This window comes from Meriones unguiculatus, chromosome 2 (genome assembly GCF_030254825.1).
Source record: "Meriones unguiculatus strain TT.TT164.6M chromosome 2, Bangor_MerUng_6.1, whole genome shotgun sequence".
NCBI classification, from domain to species: Eukaryota; Metazoa; Chordata; class Mammalia; order Rodentia; family Muridae; genus Meriones; species Meriones unguiculatus.
The window spans coordinates 21,695,600-21,717,362 of record NC_083350.1 but is presented as its reverse complement, the minus strand read 5'-3'; the positions used below and the strand labels follow the sequence as shown (position 1 = coordinate 21,717,362).

At 42.0% G+C, this 21,763-nt stretch overlaps 1 protein-coding gene across 2 annotated transcripts in view; it reads right to left on the bottom strand.

Annotated features, from left to right (window-relative positions):
- Window positions 1-21,322, bottom strand: part of Ptpn2 (protein tyrosine phosphatase non-receptor type 2) — a 72,582-nt gene extending 51,260 nt beyond the window's left edge. Inside the window, exons 1-2 of one of the 2 annotated variants that reach the window (XM_021659519.2) lie at window positions 21,142-21,322; window positions 2,916-3,006 (exon numbers count right to left, since the gene is read on the bottom strand). In XM_021659519.2, coding sequence (XP_021515194.1) covers window positions 2,916-3,006; window positions 21,142-21,210 — 160 coding nt within the window. In that variant the 5' untranslated portion in view covers window positions 21,211-21,322. The remainder of the gene's footprint in view (window positions 1-2,915; window positions 3,007-21,141) is intronic. The other variant, XM_060377127.1, reaches the window with a different exon arrangement.
- Between the last annotated feature and the right edge of the window lie 441 nt (window positions 21,323-21,763).

Here is a 21,763-nt window from a genome sequence, read left to right as displayed (position 1 = left end):
GTGTGTGTGTGTGAGAGAGAGAGAGAGAGAGAGAGAGAGAGAGAGAGAGAGAGCCTGCTGAGTACATGTGCACCACACATTTGCTGGATGCAGGTGCTGGATACGCTGAAGTTACAGGTGTGACTTGAGCCACCATGTGGATGCTGAGAATTGAAGCTTGATCCTCTGCAAGAGTAATATTTGGCTCTTAACTCCTGAGCCATCTATATAGCCCCAATACTTTAGAAGTTACTGTAATAAATCTCTCTCTCACACACAGCAGAAAACGGCTGATCCAAGCTAGCATATACACATAAGAAAACACTTTAAGTACATAATGGAAATAAAAATTGCAACTATTTAGTTACTAATTAGATGTGGGAGATGAATCCTTATCCAGTCTTAGTCAACACGCAAATGGAGGTACCAGTTACAAATATGAAGAATAAAGCAATACGGGGAATAACTGCACCACTGGGTTCTGTTAGCAAAGTCTAACTCAGTGTCTAGATATAATGAACCCAAGGTTGACATGTGACAATAAAGACTACTTACAAGTATCTGTTTAGAGCTAAGATTGAGACTACAGATGAAATGTGAAGTCATGAAAATAAACACAGCATTTGACCCCTAGATAACAAGACCATTCATAGATCGAGGAGAGAAGAGTGAGGAAGAAAAAAAGGTCCTTGAAAAAAAATAAAGATAAACTGAGGGTGAGAGGCTCTTAAAATGGGTGAGTGGTCAGAAAAGGTAAAGCAAGTGTTTGAGAAGGAAGACACAGTCAACAATCTCACAAGACACAGAAGGTAAGAGAAGAAACCAAGGGAAAGTCTTTGCTTGCATTTGAAAACTAGAAAGGCAACAATCTTTAAATGTTTCACTGAGGAGGGAGGGGTAGAACCATGGGGGTGGGTGAAGATAGCAGAGGTGATCAGGATAGTAGACTCTATCCTTTTAAAACTTTTTATTATTTGTTTCTTTGAGACAAGGTTACTCTGTGTAACCCTGGCTGTCCTGGAACTCACTCAGTAGACCAGGCTGGCCTTGAACTCAGAGATCTGTCTGCCTCTGCCTCCCCAGTACTGGGATTAAAGTCATACGCCGCCACCAGTGGGCTTCTTTTTTAAAACTATTTTTTAATTTTATGTCTATGGGTGTTTGCCCATGTGTATATTTATGTACTACTTGTGTGTCTAGTGCCTGAAGAGGCTGGAGAGGGCATCAGATTCACTGGAACTGTTACAGATGCTGTGAGCCACCACGTGGGTCCTAAGAATTAAACCCATGTCCTCTAAAACAGTAGCCAGTGCTCTTAACCTCTAAGCCATCTCTCCAGTCCCAGAATATACTCTTTTTAACACTGTTGTGTACATGCATAAATAATAAAGTACGGGTGGAAAAGAATGGAAAGGCATTGTACAGCATATTTATGTAATAGGGAAGAAAAGAAGAGAAAGAGGCTGAAAATAGCAAGATCCATGAGGAAGAGGAATGAAGTGAGCAAGAAAGAACTAGACAAGGAGTGGAGAAGCAATAGCTCTACTTCTGGGACCTCAGGGATGTGTATGAGCCGAGGCACTTTCCAGATGGTACATTAGAGCTTAAGTGTTATTTCTTGACTCTTAAACTTTTTCTAAACTCTCTATGGGATAAAAACTAAAAGTGTTCCAAAATGGGAGCTTCACAAATTGGAGAATTAAAGTAAAAAAATTTTAAAAATATAATAGCTAAACAGTTATTGAGTAAGGAAGAATGTGGCAACACTTTAGTAAACTAAAAGTCAAAGAACTAAGGAACCTAGGGCTTTCCAAGCGAAAGTTAAAAACAAAAGACAAAACAATAAACAATAAAAAACAGCTCTGACCAGAAAGTAGCCCTGAAGGCAGCAGAGGTTAAGAAAGCTGGGTGTGGTGGCTCAGCCTGTAGCTCCAGCACTTAGAAGGCTGAGACAGGAACTTTACAAGTCGGAGGACAGAAGAACAGACACAGAAGCCCTGCCACAAAATAAACAGTCCCTCCCTTCTTCCTGGGCAAATACTGAGGATCAAAATAAAGAGTGATGAAGAGGTCTAGAAACTCTAAGGCTGCCATTTCATGGTGTTTTCCCAGAGACATTAGGACACCCAGGATGAATGAAGATTGTGTTGAGAAGAGGGAATGATAGGAAACACAGTAAGTGGCTAAGGAGCCTGGAGAAAAGAGCTGCAGAGGGAAAGAGAACCTAGGTAGAGGCCATTTCCCTGGCAGGCCGAGGAACCCTGGATGAGAGCAGGAAATGCTGAGATGTTACAGGAAGTGAGAATAATGAGCATCCTCCATTTGAGAACAAGAGACAGAGTCACCAGTGAATTCTACCAGATTTTAAAGAGCTAAAAAACGTTCCTCAAACCAAAGAGGGATGAGGTGATGACTAAGTACAATTCTTGCTCTGTAAATGTAAGGGACAGAGTCTGGAACCCTAGAACTGACGTAAAAGGCAGGTAGGTGTGGCTGCCAGAGTGTAATCCCAGTACAAGTTACAGCAGAGCAAGTTGGTTGGCCAGACTAGCTGGTCTGGGTTCAGGAAAAAATGATCTATAAGGTGGCATGATCAAGGAAGACACCTGACATCAACCTCAACCTTCCATGCACGTGTGTGCATACACATAAGAAGATGTAAATATCAAACCTGGTATGGTGGCTGACATTTAAAATCCCACTGTTCTGGAGGCTGAGGCAAGAGGACTGACGCAAACCTGAGGTCAGCCTGTACCACACTAACTTCCAGAACAGCCTGGACTACACAGTGACACCCTGTCTCAAACCAAACAGAAGACTACATCAAAATTTTAAAATTGTTATACTGTCAATCTTGACCCAAAGATTGTCATTGCATCATGTCTCCTGAAACAAACTGAAAAGCACACACATGCACATAAACCCACAGTACTTACACGGGCTTACATCTCTGTATCTGTTTCGATTTCTGTTTTCAGGAAACTTGGCCACTCTATGAGGATAGTCATGGGACTCATTTCGAATTTCCTTAAAATAACAAAAATATATTTTAATATCCCTCTTAAATTTTTATATAGCAACATATATTCTCCCCACCAATATAGAATATCATTAAGCACTTATGTTAAGTACTCTATAAAGCAATGTTTATGTCATCACGTATCTCGCAACACTAACAGAAACGACCCATGTTTTAATGAATTAAATAATTTGCCGAAGGTCAAGTATGTAGTAAGTGGCAGCCTCAAGACCAAGCCAAGATTCTTCAGACACTGAAGTCTTTATCTACTTACTACTTCTTGATTAAATGACCAGCCCAGCACTATGGCACATGCCTGTTATCCCAACAACACTCAGGGAGGCAGGGGTGGATGGATGTCTGTCAAAGCCAGCCTGTTCTACAAAGCGAGTACAAAACAGCCAAGGCTACAGAAAAACCCTGTCTCAAAAATAAATAAATAAACAAGTGCCTACAAACAAGCATGAAACACTTCATATAGCAGAATTAATGTAACAGAATTAGACCTATCACAGTCAAATACTGATGAAAACTTACTGTATCTACCTAAATTTTTTTAGTTTCCATCTTAAAATTTCTACCTTTGGGAGAAAAAAAAAACTTTCTTGCCACATAACTGTCATTTTGAAAATAAAAATATCCCTAAAATTTGTTTCTGGGGCTCTGAACGTTTAGCATCAATGCATTGCTCACTCTAGGACCCTTAAGGTTCTCTCACCCCAAACCAATGTCTGTATCTACACTCAGCCACTGAGGTGGCCAGACAGCCTGGTGTTAGTACTACGTACACTATTCCAAGAAGTCATCACACAGAAATACAACCCCTCCTCCCTCCTTCTCTCTCTCTCTCTCTCTCTCTCTCTCTCTCTCTCTCTCTCACAAACACACACACACACACACACACAGAGCACACAATCCAGAAAAAAAATGCTATAATGAAAGATTTTGCTCACATCACTCTAAAAAATATTTTAATATTAAATATCATACATTAAACATAAATATTCATTCTGGATGCATGACCTTCCTGAAGACTCCACGAACCTCTGGACAGGTCACTTTCTAGCTCACATATATTTTGTTAAAACTTCTATCTAATTTCTAGGAACCCTAAACTCAATAATTAATCCCTAGCAAGACCCCCACTCCACCCCAGGAGAGAAAACATTCATGAGAAATAAATAAATAATTTATAGTAATTTTGCATGTCTATAATTTTGATGTCTATAAATTAAAACTGTACCATTAAACAACATACAAATTGAGTATCAAAAGTTTTAAATGATTTTTAAATTTTTTTCCATTGTTTGGTATTTCCAAACAAAATCACTGTTGATCTCATCAACACTATTTTATGACTTCTTTTCTTTACTTTCTCATTTGCTTGCTTTTCGAGACATGGTTTCTCTGTGCAGCCCTGGCTGTCCTGGAACTCTTTGGATCAGGCTGGCCCTGAACTCAGAGATCAGCCTGCTTCTGCCTCCCAAGTGCTGAGATTAAAGGTGTGTGTCATCAATGCCCTGCTTCTGTCTTATTTTCTATTTCATTATTTTTGCCCTAGTGTTTGTCTCTCTTTAGGTTAGTTTGATTGATATTGTATAACTTCTTCCCCTCAGAAGTTTTTAATAATGAAGCATAATGCACACATTTCTAGTTTAAACTCAATTGTAATACTCCTGATAGAGAAATTTAATTTTATACTTTGTAAATCATCATTCAACTTAATGCCATTTATTATTTTTTACATTTACCAGTTATACTTGCTCTAACATAGTCTAATTCTATTTCAAAGACTCATTTATCATCAAGACTGTCAAATTTTAGTCACTAAAGCTTAATAAAGTCTAAATATATAGAAATAAAAGTTGCTTTGCTCCTACTTAATTATCCCATTTGTGTTATAGTTCATATTTTAAATCATTTTTCTTCAAGAAAAGTATGCCAATTGTTTGTTCAGAGAAATCTCATAAACTCTGACACAGCTATAAATGCGATTTTTAAAAACCTGCTGGTAGCTGTGTGTGCTAGCAGCTAGTGCCTTTAACCTCAACACTCAGGAGCCAGAGGTAGGTGGCTCACTGTGAGTTCCAGGCCGGACTCAATAAATAAATGAATAAGTAAAATAAAATGTATTGGTGATTTCTCTTACGGAGTGGTAGTGATGTAATAGTGAGGATAGGGCTCCCTCCATGACACTTTCACTAGCATCTCCAACTGTTGTGTTGTATAATCCTATCTTCTACAGTGAATCCTTTTTTTTTTCTTTTAAGATTTATTTATGTATGAGTGTTCTATCTGAATGTACACCTGCATGCCAGAAGGCATCAGATCCCTGTATAGACAGCTGTGAGGCACCATGTGGTTGCTGGAAATTGCACTCAGGACCTCTGGAAGAGCAGACAGTGTTCTTAACCTCTGAGCCACCTCTCCAACCTTTCTACAGTGAATCTTGTCTATCAGTTGCTAGTTCTTATTTTTCAGCCTAGAGAGACAATTTTATGTATACACTATAACAACTACTGATGCTGAAATAAAAAGTGTAATTTCCAACCCCATTCTAAATATTTATCTTATATCAACAGATAGGTGTAGCATGTTCTGCTGGTTAAAGAAATTTCTTGAAAGCCAGGTACGGTGGCACACACCTGTAACCCCAGAACTCTGGGAGGGAGAGGCAGGCGGATCTCTGAGTTTGATTTACCTGTTTCTGCCTCTACTACCCCTGCTAAAAAGTCTCTTCAAAAAATACTCAAGTTAGGAGCTAGAGAGATAGCTTGGCATTTAAGAACACTGGCTGTTCTTTCAGGGTATCCAGATTTGATTCCCAGCACCCAGTCACCAGTGGTAACTAAGTAACTATCTGTGTAACTTCAGTTTTAAGGGATATGACCCCCTCTTCTTCTGCAGGCACTGCACACAGACAGTGCAGATATACATGCAGGCAAAACACCCATACACATAAAATAAAAAAATAACAAATCTAAAACTGTGTTTAAATTAAAAAGAACACAATGGGATAGGGAGACAGAAAGAGGATGGCTCCAGGAAGAGTTGTGGGAGAAGGGCAGGACTGTTTGAATACAATCAAGATACATTGTATGAGCCAGGCACAATGATACATGCCTGTTATTCCAGCACTCTGGGAGACAGAAGCAGGTTTATCTCTGTGAGTTCAAAGCCAACTTAGTCTACAAAGTGAGTCATGGCTACATAGAGAAACTGTCCCAAAAAAACAAAAAGATAAATTATACGAAGTTCGAAAGAATTGATTTAAAAATGTATTATTAAATAAATAAAAGATGGTAGGTGTGAGTATAGCAGGAGGGAAAGATATAAAATGTACAAAACAATGCATATGTACACCTCATTCCAGATATTCAGCCCTAATATAGCCGTAACATACTTTCTTTTGTTAGCTAACAAAACAAAGAACTCTCTTAGCGAATCCCTCTTCTCAGATCATCAACGCTGCCACTGTGTTGCATGTTTTTAATTCTGGCAAATGTAAGACGAGAAATTCCAATGTTTTAAAGAGCAGTCCAGAGACACACACCAGCAGCCTATCTCACTATCCCTTCTTCCTTACTGAAGGTTTCTAATTTCATTTTCTGACTTACAAGAGCCTGACTAAAAGGCCTGCTTCACAGTTAAGAACAGGATGGGCTTGTGAGCTGGGCATGGTGGTGCACGCTTTTAATCTCAGCACTAAGGTGGCAGAGGCAGTGGATCTCTACGAAGCCAGCCTCATCTACAAAGGGAGTGCGACCCTGTCTCAAAATTTAAAAAGACAGGCCTGTGACACAAGGCAACCAATGGGAATAAGAAGCACTGGGCTGGGTTGTAGGAAAAGGTTTATAATGAGCACTGCATTTAGCGCAGTGACCTGGATGTGCTGCGGGTAGTAGCAGCTACTCAGATGGGAAGATCACCTGAACCAAGGAGGTAGTGATCAAGAGCAACACAGACGACCAGATCCTACCTCAAAACTGAAACCCAAATCAAAAAAGAAAAACTGGCTCAACCAACTCTTGTCTTCTCTTGGGTGTGCCCATAACAAAGTTTTTGATGTCTTGGTTTGCCCATAACATCATTTTTGAGGTTTAAGAGTAAGGGGTAGGAACAGGCAGGAACCCTTCTGTGATCAACAGGTAAATGAAGGCAAATTTCAAGAAAAGCTGTGCAGAAATTGAAGGGTACCATCAACAGCATTAGGGAGTCACAGTAACAACCGTCCTATCTTCAGAACTCTCACTATATGAAAAACATAAACTATTATCAATCATTGCTTTATTTTCCTTCCTATGCAGCTAAACGAGGTGTCTAAACAATAAGGGCCATATGTTGGCTAGTTTTATGACAACTTGACCCAAGGTAGAGTTTACTGAAAGACAGAAACCTCAATTGATACATAAAATCCAGCTGTAAGACATTTTCTTAACTAGTGATCAAAGGGGAAGGGTCCAATCCATTGTAGGTGATACAGTCCCTGGGCTGGTGGTCCTGGGTTCTATAAGAAAAGCAGGCTGAGCAAGCCATGAGAAAGCCAGTAAGCAGTATTCCTCCACGTCCTCTGCATCAGCTCCTGCCTCTCGTTTCCTTTCCTGTTTGATTTCCTTCAGTGATGAACAGTGCTGTGGAAGGATAAGCCAAATAAACCCTTTCCTCCTCAACTTGCTTCTGGCCATGGTGTTTCATCTCAATCATAGAAACCCTAAGGCAGACCATAACCAAATCTCATTAGAAATTACCATCTGACACTGATAAAGCTTTCTTTTTTTTGGCAAAAGCCAAGACATAACTTGGCTATTTAGTATTAGCAATCAAGTATTTCTACCAGCCTGTTCTCAGGGACCTAGAGGCAACTTATGTCACCCAACGCCGTCTCTGGCCACCCACAGGTGTGACAGATGCAGTGCATAAAAGCCCCCTACCACAGATCTCTCTACATCGCTCATACCATCTTGTTCTGTCTCTTCCATCCCCTCTCTGTCTCTCTCTCCCTCAGTCTCTCTTATTCTTTTTCTGTCTGACTGTCCATCTCAATCTCTCCCTACCGCCCTTCCTCCAAAGTGGCCTTTCACTCTTCTCCCTCCCCCAATAAACCTCTCACACTAGATCTGTTGTATGGCATAATTTCTTAGTGGCACACCTTGGCATGGACCCACCAAATGTACCCCACTTCGCAGCATTTAGCCTATCATTTAGTATACTCAATTAAATACAAAGTGTTTTTCAAAGAGACAAGAAATGCCAACAGCGGAGCTACTCACCAAGGCTATGTTATGTTGTGCTGATGTTCTAACACATTCTGGTGCTAGAAGTCTCCCTTTCTGCAGCAGAAAGAAACCATAAACTATGCTTCTACATTACTAGGTGAAGAATGTTACCTGACAGCAGACTTACGCTTAAGAAACCACTGAAGTGACCTGGAAGTAGTGACGCATGCCTACGATCCCAGTACTCAGGGAGGCAGAGGCAGATCTCTGTGACTTAGAGGCCAGCCTGGTCTACAAAGTGAATCCATGAAAGCTAAGGCTACAGAGAAACCCTGTCTCAAAACAAAAAACAAACAAAATCACTGAAGTGTACATTACAATCATATTTTCCTTTTTTTTTTATTATAACAAACCAGACACTAGGACAATTCTTTTACAAAGATCACAAAATTGAAAAGACATTTATAGAATCCTTAAAACAACTTGTTATAGGATGATTGTAAAAGAAACAGCCCCAAGAAAGTCTGTCTCCTATGTTAGCTTTCTCACTGTAAGATCAGCATTTAAACAAACAAACCAAAAAAAAAAAAAAAAGAGGCAGACAGAAACTCCAATCACATTCAGCACTACTATAGTTTGAATGAAAAAATGTCCCCACTGGCTCATGTGCATGAACACTTGGTCCTTAGCTGGTGGCACTACTTGGGGAGGTTAGGGAACCTTACGGACAATAAGCCTTGTAGGAGAAAGTACCAGGATTTGAATTCACAGTCTCATCCATTTCCAATTCACTGTTTTCTGGACTCCAGGCTGCTGTGTCTCCCCTACCACAAGGAACTCTTTCTCTGGAACCATAAACCAAATAGTCCTTTTTCTTCTTTAAGGTATTTTGGTCATAGTACTTAATGGCAGGAGAAAAAAAAAAAATCAACACGTAAGTTGGAACCAAGAACTGGGGTTGTTGCTATGAAGAACCTGGCCGTGTTTTTTTTGGTTTGGTTTGGTTTGGTTTGGTTTGGTTTGGTTTGGTTTGGTTTGGTTTTGAGGAATGTGGAAGACTTTGGAAGTCTGGATTAGAAAAGCCACTAAATGTTATAAGTAGCACTTAATGAGCTGTTTTAGTAGGAGCATGTAAGACAGAAGTGCTGAAAACCATCTGGACAGAGGAGGCCCAGCTCCAGCTCATGGTTTCAGAAGAAAATAAGGGCTTTATTAGTAAATGTGCTACAGGACAATCCTGTAAATTTTAGTCCCCCCCCCAAAAAAAAAATTCTGACTGTCTTCCAACAGTGTCCTAAAGATGGACTAATTTCTTTGTGGAAGAAATTTCAAGACTGAAACTTTTGAGTCTCTGGCATGATTATTATTGATTACTCTTAATTTGGTATACAATAAAAAGAGCACATAGAACAGAAAGACATAGAAAATGTTGATTTGGAGAGAAAAAGAGTACTAGGAAATTTAATGTTGCTCCAAGGCATGTGCTGGAAAATTGGTTTTTGGTTTGGTTTGGGTTTTTTTGTTTGTTTGTTTTTTCATTTAAAGTCATGTAGTGATTTGAATGAAATGATCCCCAAAGGTTTATAGGGACTGGCACTATTAGGAGGCATGTTCTTGCTGGAGGAAATATGTCACCAAGGGTGGGTTTTGAAGTTGCAGAAGCTCAACCCAGGCCCAGTGGTTCACTCTTCCTTCCTGCTGCCTGCGAATCCAGATACAGAACTCTCAACTTCTTCTCTAGCACCATGTCTGCATGCACTCCATCACGCTTCCCACCATGATGATAAGGGGCTAAACCTCTGAACTGTAAGCCAGCCCCAATTAAATGTTTTCCTTTAGAAGAGTTGCCGTGGTCACAGTGTCTCTTCACAGCAATAGAAAGCCTAACTAAGGCAGGTCATAATATGATTCTACTCAATATAAAAGTGGAACAACTAATGCTATCACACTAACTTGCCAAATTCACTTGGCTCCTTCATATGATGGATTTATAAACTCTGAAATCACACACTAAAACACAACTAATTTTCCATAACCTATTAATAGCTAACATAGCTTAACTATCTTTGATATGTCCTTGACAGCAGCTTATTTAAAATTCCAACATAGAGGTATGCATTTAATAAAAATTTACTTTGCTCGAAATAACACAGTAACATGTTTAAGGCAAAAGGGGCGGTGCTTTTAAAACTATACATATCAGCTTCGGTGATAGTGGCATACACCTTTAATCCCAGCACTTAGGAGTGGGTCTCTATGAGTTCAAAAGGCCAGCCTGGTTCCAGGACAGCCAAGGATATGCAGAGAAACCCTGTTATAAAAAAGGAGGAGGAAGGAGGAGGAAAAAGGAGGAAGAAGAAGAGGAGAGAGAGAGAGAAAAAAAAGAACGAGAAAGAGAGTGAGTGAGAAAGAAAGAGAGAGAGAGAGGAAGGAAGGAAGGAAGGAAGGAAGGAAGGAAGGAAGGAAGGAAGGAGAAAGAAAGAAAGAAAGAAAGAAAGAAAGAAAGAAAGAAAGAAAGAAAGAAAATATACATATTAAGGAGACCTAGGCATATGTGACACATGCACCTGGGAGACTGAGGAGTTCTGCCTTAATATTAAAGCTAGCATGGCTCAATGCCAAGTGCCAGGCCAGCCAGGAATACACAATAAGAGCTTATCTCCAAGAGAACCAGATGGTGGTGGTGGGGAGATTTGAATACAAGACCAAGCACTTTTTTTTTTGTATATATAATATAAAGATGTGTGTATGTAAGCAGGGCATAGTATCATACACCTTTAATCCCAGCCCTTGGAGGCAGAGGCAGGCCCATCGCTGTGAGCTAGCAGCCAACCTGGTCTGCAAAGCAATCCAGAACAGCCAAGGCTACACAGAGAAACCCTGTCTGGAAAAACAAGACAAACAAGCAAACAAAAAAAAGATGTGTATATATATATGTGTGTGTGTGTGTGTGTGTGTGTGTGTGTGTGTGTGTTTGTGTGTGTGTGTGTTTGTGGATAACTGAAAATTAATTTGAAATAAATGATACATATGTATGTGTTTATGTACATTATTCGGAAGACACATTATAATTAATGTGAAGTAAGTGATACCTGGCATAAATTACAAATTCTGGGGAGGAAGAATTTACTGCAATGCAGTTATTGGAACTGGGATAAGAAAATGCTTTCAGTTAAAAAAAAATCTTTCTGCTTTGTTACATATTAAAACAACCTTTTAATTTTAAATATATATAGCTATAAAAATCTTAAATCTCAGGCTGTCAAGATGGTTCAGCAGGTAAAAGGGCTTGCCACACAAACTTTTTTTAATTATTTTTTATTTTTTTAATATTAATCACAGGTTATTTACTTTGTATCCCAGCCATAGCCCCTTCCCTCATTCCCTCCCAATTCCACCCTCCCTCCCTCATCTCCTCCCTGTCCTCCCAAGTCCACTGCTAGGGGAGGACCTCCTCCCCTTCCATCTAACCCTAGCTTATCATGTATCTTCAGGACTGGCTGCAATGTCCTCCTCTATGGTCAAGCAAGACTGTTCCTCCCTTCGGGGGCAGGGGGCTGGTAAAGGAACCAGTCCTTGAGTTCATGTCAGAAATAGTTCCTGTTCCCCTTACTAAGAAAACCCACTTGGATACTGAGCTACCATGGGCTACATTTGAGCAGGGGTTCTAGGTTATATCCATACATGGTCCTTGGTTGGAGAAACAGTCTCATAGAGGACCCCTGTGCCCTGATATATTTTGTCCTTGTGGAGCTCCTGTCCTCTCCCAGTCATATTAACTCTCCCTTTTATCATATGATTCCCTGTACTCTACCAAAGGTTTGGTTATGAGTCTTAGCATCTGCTTTGATACGCTGCTAGGTAGAATCCTTCAGAAAAGACTGCCACACAAACTTGATCCCAAGAACACAATGTGGGAGAAGAGAACTACTCCCAAAAGTTTTAAGTGACCTCTATACACACATGGCATGAATAGGCTGTACTTAGAGACACATAACAAAAAACCTTACTGTGTCAAATGACAGAATTTTTTTTACATTGTATCAACTTAAGTAAGCTAAGATTTCATGGAACAACTTTGTTTGGTTCAATGTGTTTGTGTGTGTTTGTCTGTTTATGTGTGTTTGTCTATATGTGTGTGTTTTCAGATAGGGTCTTGCTTTATAACCCTGGCTGGCCTCAAATTCATGGCAAAACTCCTGAGATTACATGCATACACATCACACCTAGCTTACAAGTGTTTGTTTTATTTTGTTTTAGGTAACCAATGCTTAGTTGTTTTTTGTTTTTGTTTTTGTTTTTTAATACAAAATATTCTGACATGGTAGTATATATGCTTTTGATTGCAGCACTTTGGAAATTGAGGCAGGAGGATTACAAGTTCAAAGCCAGTCTCATAGAAGTCAGTTGGGCTACTTGAGACCCTGTACTAAAAATCCACGAGGATGGGGTGGTTCACACCTGCAATCACAGCACTCAGGAGGACCAGGATACTAAGTGGCCAGTGGATTTTACTTTTGTTTTTTGAGATAGAGTCTCACTGTGTGCCTGAAACTGAGAAATCTAATGGCCTCTGCTCCTAAAGAGTGGGATTAGAAGCATGCACCGCTATACCTACCTTTATTTTGAGTTTTTATTTGTGATTTTATTGGAGAGAAAAAGTTTTCGCCTTTAACAAATTAATACATCTTTATTACTAGAATTTAGGACTCTATACATTAGCAAAAATAAAAATAGTATGCCATCACACTATATATTACAAAGATAACTTTAATAATTACTTTATAGCACAAAATACATATGCTAGTCCAAGGAACTTAGTGAATGTGTAACACCAGATATTACTCAGTTCACAATTTAAGTCCTTTTCCATCTTAGTGCGCTTACACACAATATAGCAGCAAAACCAGCAAATTTCTTTAGCCTTCCAATTCCTCAGATAGAAGATTTGGCCTCAGCATGGATTTTAGCAACTGCAGCATTTTCATTTTTCTTTCTGTAAATCAAGAATTTTCACAATGCCCATCCTGGTGGCCCAGGCCTGTAAGCCCAACTACTTGGAGGCTAATGCAGGAAGAAAGCATGTTCAAGGCCAGTAAATAATAGAGGCCTAGCTCAAAAATGGGAGATGAGTAACAGTGGCTATGGCTCAATGGTAAAACACCTGCCCAGCATGCATAAAGCCATGAGCTTGATTACTAATACCCTAAAAAGAAAAACACAAAAACACAAAAAAACAACTTCACCAAACTTGATGACCCATGTTTGTAATCCCAGTACTCAGAAACTGATGCAGGAAGATTAGCATTATTTCAAGGCTAAACTGAGCTAAACAGGGAGTTCCAAAGTAGTACGAGATACAGAAAGAAAATCTATCTCAAAAAAACAAAATCAAGTCAGCCATGGCAGTGTATGAGTTTATTCCCAGCACTGAGGAGGTAAGACGAATCTATAGTCGGAAAGCAACCTAGTTTACACTGTGATTTCCTGGCCAGCTAAGGCTACAGTGACACCTTGTCTCAAAAAAACAAACAAACAAAAAAACCAAGAAACTCTTCCTACTTCTAAATCATGTTTTTTTTTAAACTGATTTTGTCTTCTTTTGAAACAGCATGCTGCTAAATTACATAAGCTGACCTGAAACTAGTTACACTGTTCAGACTGACCTCTAAAATCCTCATCCCTCAAGTAGCTCAAGTGCTAGTAGCAGCGTGGGCCACCACACCTAATTCCAAATCCATGTTCTAAAAGCAACTGTCTATAGGGAATGAAAAGACTAGGAGGCCAGAACCTAACCAAAAATATTCAATTTATTCTTCCCTGCAAAAACTGTAATAAGGTATGAAGTAAATGTTCTCATATCCACCAAACAGCTAAAAATTAAGTAGCTAGGTTTCCCTCAAGAGCAATCCCTTTTTCCCCAGCTCCTTCAGCAGAACTCATAAAGCATCACAAGCATCAACTATTGTAATAAAGTAGAATGCTCACTTTAACAGGAGTTACAAACATTGTGAGCTGCCATGTGAGAGGTGGGGACAAACACAGATCCTCTGCTAAGAGCAACAATCGCCTTTACCCATTGAGACATTTCTCCAACCCTGGTGTCGAAATTTTAAGATGTGTTCACATCTAGCACAGACTGGTAGATTAGAAAGCTTCCCAGACTAAGTGCAACTTCAGACATAAGTAGAAGGTGTTAACCAACAGGGAAGGAAGGGGGACCAGTTGTGCAAAGGAAATTTCATTCTACAAGCCTCAAAGGATGGTGGATACACACATTTCCAAGAACAGAACAGGTGGGGGGGGGGAGAAGAAAAATGATATGGGAAATGAAGCCACACAGGCACCACCAGTGGTGTGAAGCAGAGGGGCTGAATTTTACGTTGTGGCCATTGGGAAGCCAGTGATTAGAGCGCTTCATTTTAGCTACCTCTCCCCACTTCTTCCTTTCAAGGTAAGTTTCTCAAACATCTACACTTACCTGAACTTCTTCAAGCTTTGTTTCCAGCTCTGCAATACCCTGAATATTGTAACAGACTGAAACTGCACTTTAAATCATCTGCTGACCTCTGGTAGCTCAATTCAATGAGCCCTTTTGGTCTTGATTGTGATTGCTCCACCTGTAGCAGGAGGCCCTGTGGTCTACCGTCTCTCCATGTTCCACAACAGCTTTCTTCCCCACTTTGTTAGCTATTGCTCCCCAGTCTCCACTGCAAGCTTCCCCTCTCCACTTCAAAAAACCCTGCTGGCAGTCAAGAAGATATCCGTGGCCTTCAACATTTCCAAACCATTTATGTATTACTCTGGTAAATTTTTTTGGCTTTGTTTTGTTTCTTTGAGACAGGGTCTCACTATATATCATATATCACTGTGCAGGCCAGACTGGCCTCAAATTCATGGAGACCAGCTGGGCACAGGAGGAGCATGCCTGAAAGCCCAGCACCCAGGGAGTTAGAGGCAGGTGGATCTCTGTGAGTTCGAGGCCAGCCTGGTCTACAAATCCAGTCCAAGACAGCCAAGGCTACACAGAGAAACCCTGTCTCAGAGAAAACAAAACAATTCATGGAGACCCGCATGCTTCTGCCTCCCAGTGCTGGGATCAAAGGCCTGTACCTCACACTCGGCTACCTGTATAATGTTGAGAAATAGGCCTTAGATGTCTCAAACCTTAACCACCACCTGAAAGAAACTTCACTCCAGGTATTTGTAAGTTCTAACTGTATGTACAGTGAAGTCCTCTCTTCTGAACTCCACACTCAGTTACTCCAGTATCTTAAAAGTAACTCAATAACAGCTATATTACCTTTGTGCTTTCGGGGGCCGAGAGACACAGGGTCAGAGGACAACTTAAAGGCAGTTCTTAGGGGCTAGAGAGATGGCTCAGTGGTTAAGAGCACTGACTGCTCTTCCAGAGGACGTGGGTTCAATTCCCTGCACTCCCATCACAGCTTACAACTGTCTGTATCTCCTGTTCCAGAGGATCTGACACCCTCACATAGACATACATGCAGTCAAACACCAATAAGTAAAACTAAAAAAAATTTAAAAATTTTAAAAAAAGTTGGCTCTTGCCTTCAACCTGTTGAAGCAAGGTCTCTGTGCTGGGTATTTCAGGATAATGGGCCTGAGAGCTTCCAGCTGATTCTGTCTTTTGTCTTTTAAGTGCTAGAATTAAAAATTGCACCATACATGTGCTTTTTTTTTAACACATGGGTCTAGGGAATAAGCCAGGTTGTCAGGCTTGTATGGTAAGCACTGCTATTTGCATAGCTATCTCCACATAGCCTAATTTATCTTTTCAACTGTGTTTTTCCTATATTTCTCTTGCCACAACCTATATTCAAAGGCTTAACATTTCAGCTTGACTTGACAGTCTACACTTAGCCCTGTCCAACCAACATGATCTTACTAAAAGTAAAAATAATACTTCAAGGCTTAAATTTCCTCGGTGAGTCTCTATTAGGAGTTCAAATTCTGATCTACAAGAGCCTCATAGGCTCTGCCTTATTCTCCAACACTTCAAATTCAGAGCAGGCTCAGCCCCAGACTACACTGTTGGGACCTCTACCGAAGCAGGAAGCAGTCGACACTGTGGCTTTCCACTCTGGAACGTTTCCCTGGAATACTAATTTTCCTCCACTCCCTTGACCTTTTCTCAGTGGACCATTTGACCTTTGAGACTGTTAGGCCCTCCCTTCTCAAGAAACTTCACTATTGGGGTTGGAGAGATGGCTCATCAGTTAAGAGCACTGACTGCTTTTCCACAGAACCTGGGTTTGATTCCCAGCATCCACATGGTGACTCAAAACCATCCGTAACTACAGTTCTAGGGGATCTGATGCTCTCTTCTGGCCTTCTAGAACACTAGATACAAACACAATGCACAAAAATACAGGCACAACACCCACACCCACCCATGCATGCACACCATTAACAAACAAGTAGAAAAAGAAAGAAACTTCACTCTAGGTGTACTTTTTGAAAAACAGTTCCAAAAATACTCATTCACACAGCACCCTTTACTTGTACTAAGCACTTTAAAAATCAAAGTTTTAAAAACTTTTTATCTTTTCCATCACAACTGAATGCATATATAGACAATGTATATTAATCATATTGTTTCCCATCCTCCAATTCTCTTATTCTCTCACTTGTTTTGTTTTTAAGATTTATTTATTATGTATAGTGTTCTGTCTGCATGTATGCATGAATGCCAGAAGAGGGCACCAGATCTTATTATAGATGGTTGTGGTTACTGGGAATTGCACTCAGGACCTTTAGGAAGAACAGCCAGTGCTCTTAACCTCTTGGCCATCTCTCCAGCCCCTCTCCCACTTATTTTTGAGACAAGTCTTGCCAAATTATGCACCCAAGGACAATAGTGAATTTCTAACCCTCTACTTCTACTCCAGGGGGCCGAGAGTCCAGGCATGCACCATTACACCTAATTTTGCTGGGGTTTGAACCCAGGGCTTCATGCATGCCAAGCAAGCACTCTACCAACTGAGCTACACACCAGGTCTTGCTTTCACATACAGATGAAAAATTACTGTTGTGTGTATATGCCACAGCACATGTGTGGGCAGAAAACAGCATCAAGTCTGTTCTCTCCTTATGCCTGTACATGGGTTTCAAGTATAGTACTTGGGCTGCCAAGCTTTGGTTAGCACCTTTCCTTGCTGAGCCCTCTTACTGGACCCCTCACTTTCATGTTTTTATTTGCTTAGCCATTTACTACTTCTCACTAGGTTGGATCCTAAAGAGTATTGTCCTTAAACAGTTATCTTCAGTGCCAAGTATGAGAATCCAGGACTTAAAATTATGAGATGATACACTACCCACTATACCAAGAGGCCAACAAGAGAGCAAAGCACAAACTTCCAAGACTCAGAATTAGTGCCTTGGAAGCAGAGATCTTGTCAGCAGCCTTCTCTGTGGAGTGGTGAAATGGATGCTCTAGGACCCTAAGAAGCATTAAGTTCAAACTCTTCCTCACTTGCTTTGACTATAACACCAATGTGCATAGCATGGTTTTAACGTTCTTGGGCTTGGAAAAGGAAGTAACAGCATACAACTCCTGTTCTGCTTAAAGATCTTGGTTACTAGTCTATGGAAGGGTTTCCTAAACTTGCTATCAATTATGGTATTTTCAGTGAATACAAGTGCATTTTCTCCTGTATTTATTTTTTTCTGACATTTATTTATGGGGCCATGCATGCATGTGGAGGTCAGAGAACAAAATGCAGGAATCAGTTATCTTTTTCCATCATGTGAGTACCAAGAATCAAATTTAAGATTGTCAGGCTTGGCAGGAAACACGTGCTCTGAATCAACTTGCCCTACAACTTATTTTAAAGATTTTATTTTTAATTGTGTATGTGTGTGAAAGAGAGAGGATTGCATTCCCCACAGAGGACACAAGATGTCAGATTCTCTGGCACTAGAGTTACAGGTAGTTCTGAGCTACCTGATGTGGATGCTGAGATTCGAACTAGGGTCCTCTGCAAAATTAGTGCTCCTAAGCCCTGAGCCATCTCTTCAGCCCCAAACCTTATTTTTTGAGACTGGACCTCTCACTGGTTCAGTTGGCTGAACCAAAGTTGGCTGGCTGGCCAACTTTCCAGGGATCAGCGGGTCTCTACCTCCCCAGCACTGAGATTCACATCTGGCCTTTTATGTATATGGTGGGGATCGAAGCATATGTCCTCATGCTTTTATGAGAAACACTTTAGCAAATGAACCATCTCCCAACTTCCAACTCTTTAAAGATTGTTTTAATGAACTTAGCTATTGTGGGTACACATAAATAGGCACTTATATGGAGCTCAGAGGACTACTTGTAAAAGAAAGATGGTTCTCTCCTTCCATGGGAGTCATGGGACTGAACTCAAGTCTTCATGCTTGGCAAATGATGAGTTAATTCACAGAGCCACCTTGCTACATTTTTTGTTTGTTTTGACACAGTCTCAATTACCCCAAGCTGGCCTAGAATTCCACAGGTGACTAGAAATGACCTTGAACTCCAGACCCTTTCAGACTCCACTTCCCAAACACTAGAACTGAAGAATGTGCCACTATGACCGGCTTTTATTTACTTAGATTTTTTTTTTCCAACACAAGATCTCACTCTGTAGTCCTGGGTTGCCTAGAACTCACTCTGTAACCCAGGCTGGCTTAACTCAGAGATCCGACTGCCTCTTCAGGCTTTGGCCATCAATGCCCAGCTACAGGCTCCTCTTAAACTCAACAATTCTCCTGTGTCAGTCTCCTAATGGATAGGTTACAGGCTGTGCCACCACACCTAGCATAAGTGCCTCTTTTCTGTTAAGAGGGATATCAGAACTTTCAGTGACACCTCACAGACATTCATGACATGCATGTATATACCCAGTTAAGCCAAATGTGGTGGCTCACACCTGTAATCCTAGCAGCTGGGTACTGAGACAGAAGGACTGCCACAAATCCAAACCTAGTAGGGCTCTATAGTAAATTGAAGGCCAGTTTGTGCTATTAAGGAAGACCTTGTTTCAATAATTATGTAAGAAAATAAGTAGATAGATAGATAGACAGACAGACAGATAGATAGATAGGTCGGGATAAATTAAGTTGCTGTATTAGCTCTTTATTATTTTACTTTTTCCCCTAAGTATGTGGGCATTTTGTCTCCATGTCCACCATGTGCATAACTGGTGTCCCTGAAAGCCAGAAGAGGGCTTCCAATTCCCAGGAACAGGAGCTAGAAACAATTGTAAGCTACTTGTGGGTGCTAGGGTTCAATCAACCCATTCTGGAAGAACCAGCCTTCTTAACCAATAAGCCATCTCTCCAGCCCCTCTTCCACCTTTTTGTTTTTTTATACTTGGTCTTACTATGTAGCCCCAGCTGACCTGAAACTATTTAGACCAGTCTGGCTTAAAACTCAGAGATCTGTGCCAGGCAGGGTGATGCATGACTTTAGTCCCAGCACTCAGGAGGCAGGACAGGAGGATTTGTGAGTTCAAGGTCAGGCTGGACTACAAAGCAAGTCCCAAGCCAGCCAAAGTTACAGACTGAGACCCTGTCTCAAAGAATGATGGATGGAAGAAGTCCTTAACAAAACGACCAAAGAAATTTTACTGCTCTCCTCCTCCCCGAAAAAAAACAAAACAAAACAAAAAAACCAAGTGACGATTGAACACGCCTTTAATCCCAGCACTCGGGAGGGCAGAGGCAGGTGGATCTCTGTGAGTTTGAGGCCAGCCTAGTCTACGAAGTGAGTCCAGGTCAGCCAGTACTACACAGAGAAACACTGACTGTCTGGAAAAACAAAACAAAACAAAAGAAAGGAATTCTACTATCATCCAATTAAATGGAACAGCGAAAAACCCAGAATCATCCAGAGCTAAAAGGCGGCTTTCTAGCTTCTTTTTGTACCGTTCGAATGAGCCAAAACATAAGGAGATACATTTAGCAATTTACCAATCACTAAATACGATAGAATGCGTTAATGATTAGTAATGAATCATTTGTAAGAGGAGAGAGTTTTGCCTGGATTAAAAGGTAGCCCTCGAGCTGTAAAAATGCAGTCACAAGCGTTCGTAGTACAGATTACTTTAGTATGAGCTGAATGGATAAGATTATTCTCTGGCGACAGAGAACAGCGGGCGCCTATGGACATGTGGCCTTTTGGGGCCAAAGGAATGGTTGGTTACTTTGAGTTCTGCTACCACCGGTGCACTCACTTGGGAAATGTGCCCAAAAGCAAAGCTCACATAAAGATCTGTGGTGTACGATACATCCATTCATAAAGCATGCCTAAGCAAAGGAGATTTTAAAGAGGACGATAGTTTAATCGCTGAGAACGCAAGCAAAGCCTCTGTTGTTCCGGGAAGCTCTAGCTGACGATAACCCGCTCTCCCAGAGAAAGTAGCCCAAGAAAAGACTGATGATCCCCGACCCCTCGGGAGCTATCGCTGCCACTTCTGCTATCGCCGCAAGGTCCCGGGTCCTCGGTCGCAAGTGACCGAGACCCGCGAGACCCCGCTTCGCTGGCCCCGATCAGAGGGCTCTCTCGCCCTTTCCGCGGCACCCGCTCCCAGGGCGCTCCGCCAGCGAACATCGGCCGACAAGAACGCTGTCGGCGAGGAAGCCGGAGGCCGTTTCACCCGCGCCCGGTGCCCCTCGACCCTCCACCCAGAGCACCACACGCCGGGACCGGCCGCGCAGCCAGCAGGCGCCGCTGTGGCGCCGCCGTCAGAACCAACAGCCTGCAGCCACCTCGACGCTTCCCGTCGAAAGCCTCGCAGAGCGGTGAGGGCGCTCCGCGCAGGCGCGCCCCTGACGCGGCCCGCGCTCGCCACTTCCGCCCGAACGGGAGACGACACGGAGCCGGCAGGCGCGAGCTCGGGTCCTCGGAAGACGGGGACGCCGCGCGGGCCTCAGACTCACCGCGTATAACACCTGCCAGCGAGACTGAGCATCCAGTTCCTCGAACTCCCGCTCGATGGTGGCCGACATGGCGGCGCGGGAGCGCGAGCGGAACCACCACCGCGGACGGGCTCGGGCCCCGCTCTATCCGGGGAGAGCGCTGGCGCTGTGGCGCATGCGCGCTTCCGCTCCCCGCCCCGCCCCCACGTTAAGCCAAGCGGGCCTTGGGGAAAGTACCTGGAGCGTCGGACGTCAGCGCGCCGCCTCCGCGCCGCGTGGGTTGGACGTCGTGGAGGCGGGGCGGGCGCCGGGGGCGTAGTCCCGAGAGTGCCCAGGTGGGAGGGGCGGGGCCGGGCACCTCTCTGGAGTTAGGTCAGTCTCTGTCCGCCCCAGGAGGTGAGAACGTGCCAGAAGTCTCTGGCCAGCTCCGTCTTCCATCCGCTGTTCCAGTTCTCCTTTTCTCCTTAGTCTTCAAGTTTTGTTTTGTTTTTAAACTGAAGTATCTAAGTTTTTCTTTAAATACCATCTAAGTGAGTCTAATGGGCTGTGTTCAACTTTGGAACACATTTCATAACCGTGATGTCAAGTCCCAACAAGTTTTGCGAACAAAGCACTATAGGGAAAAGGAAGGCCTGTCTTGTTC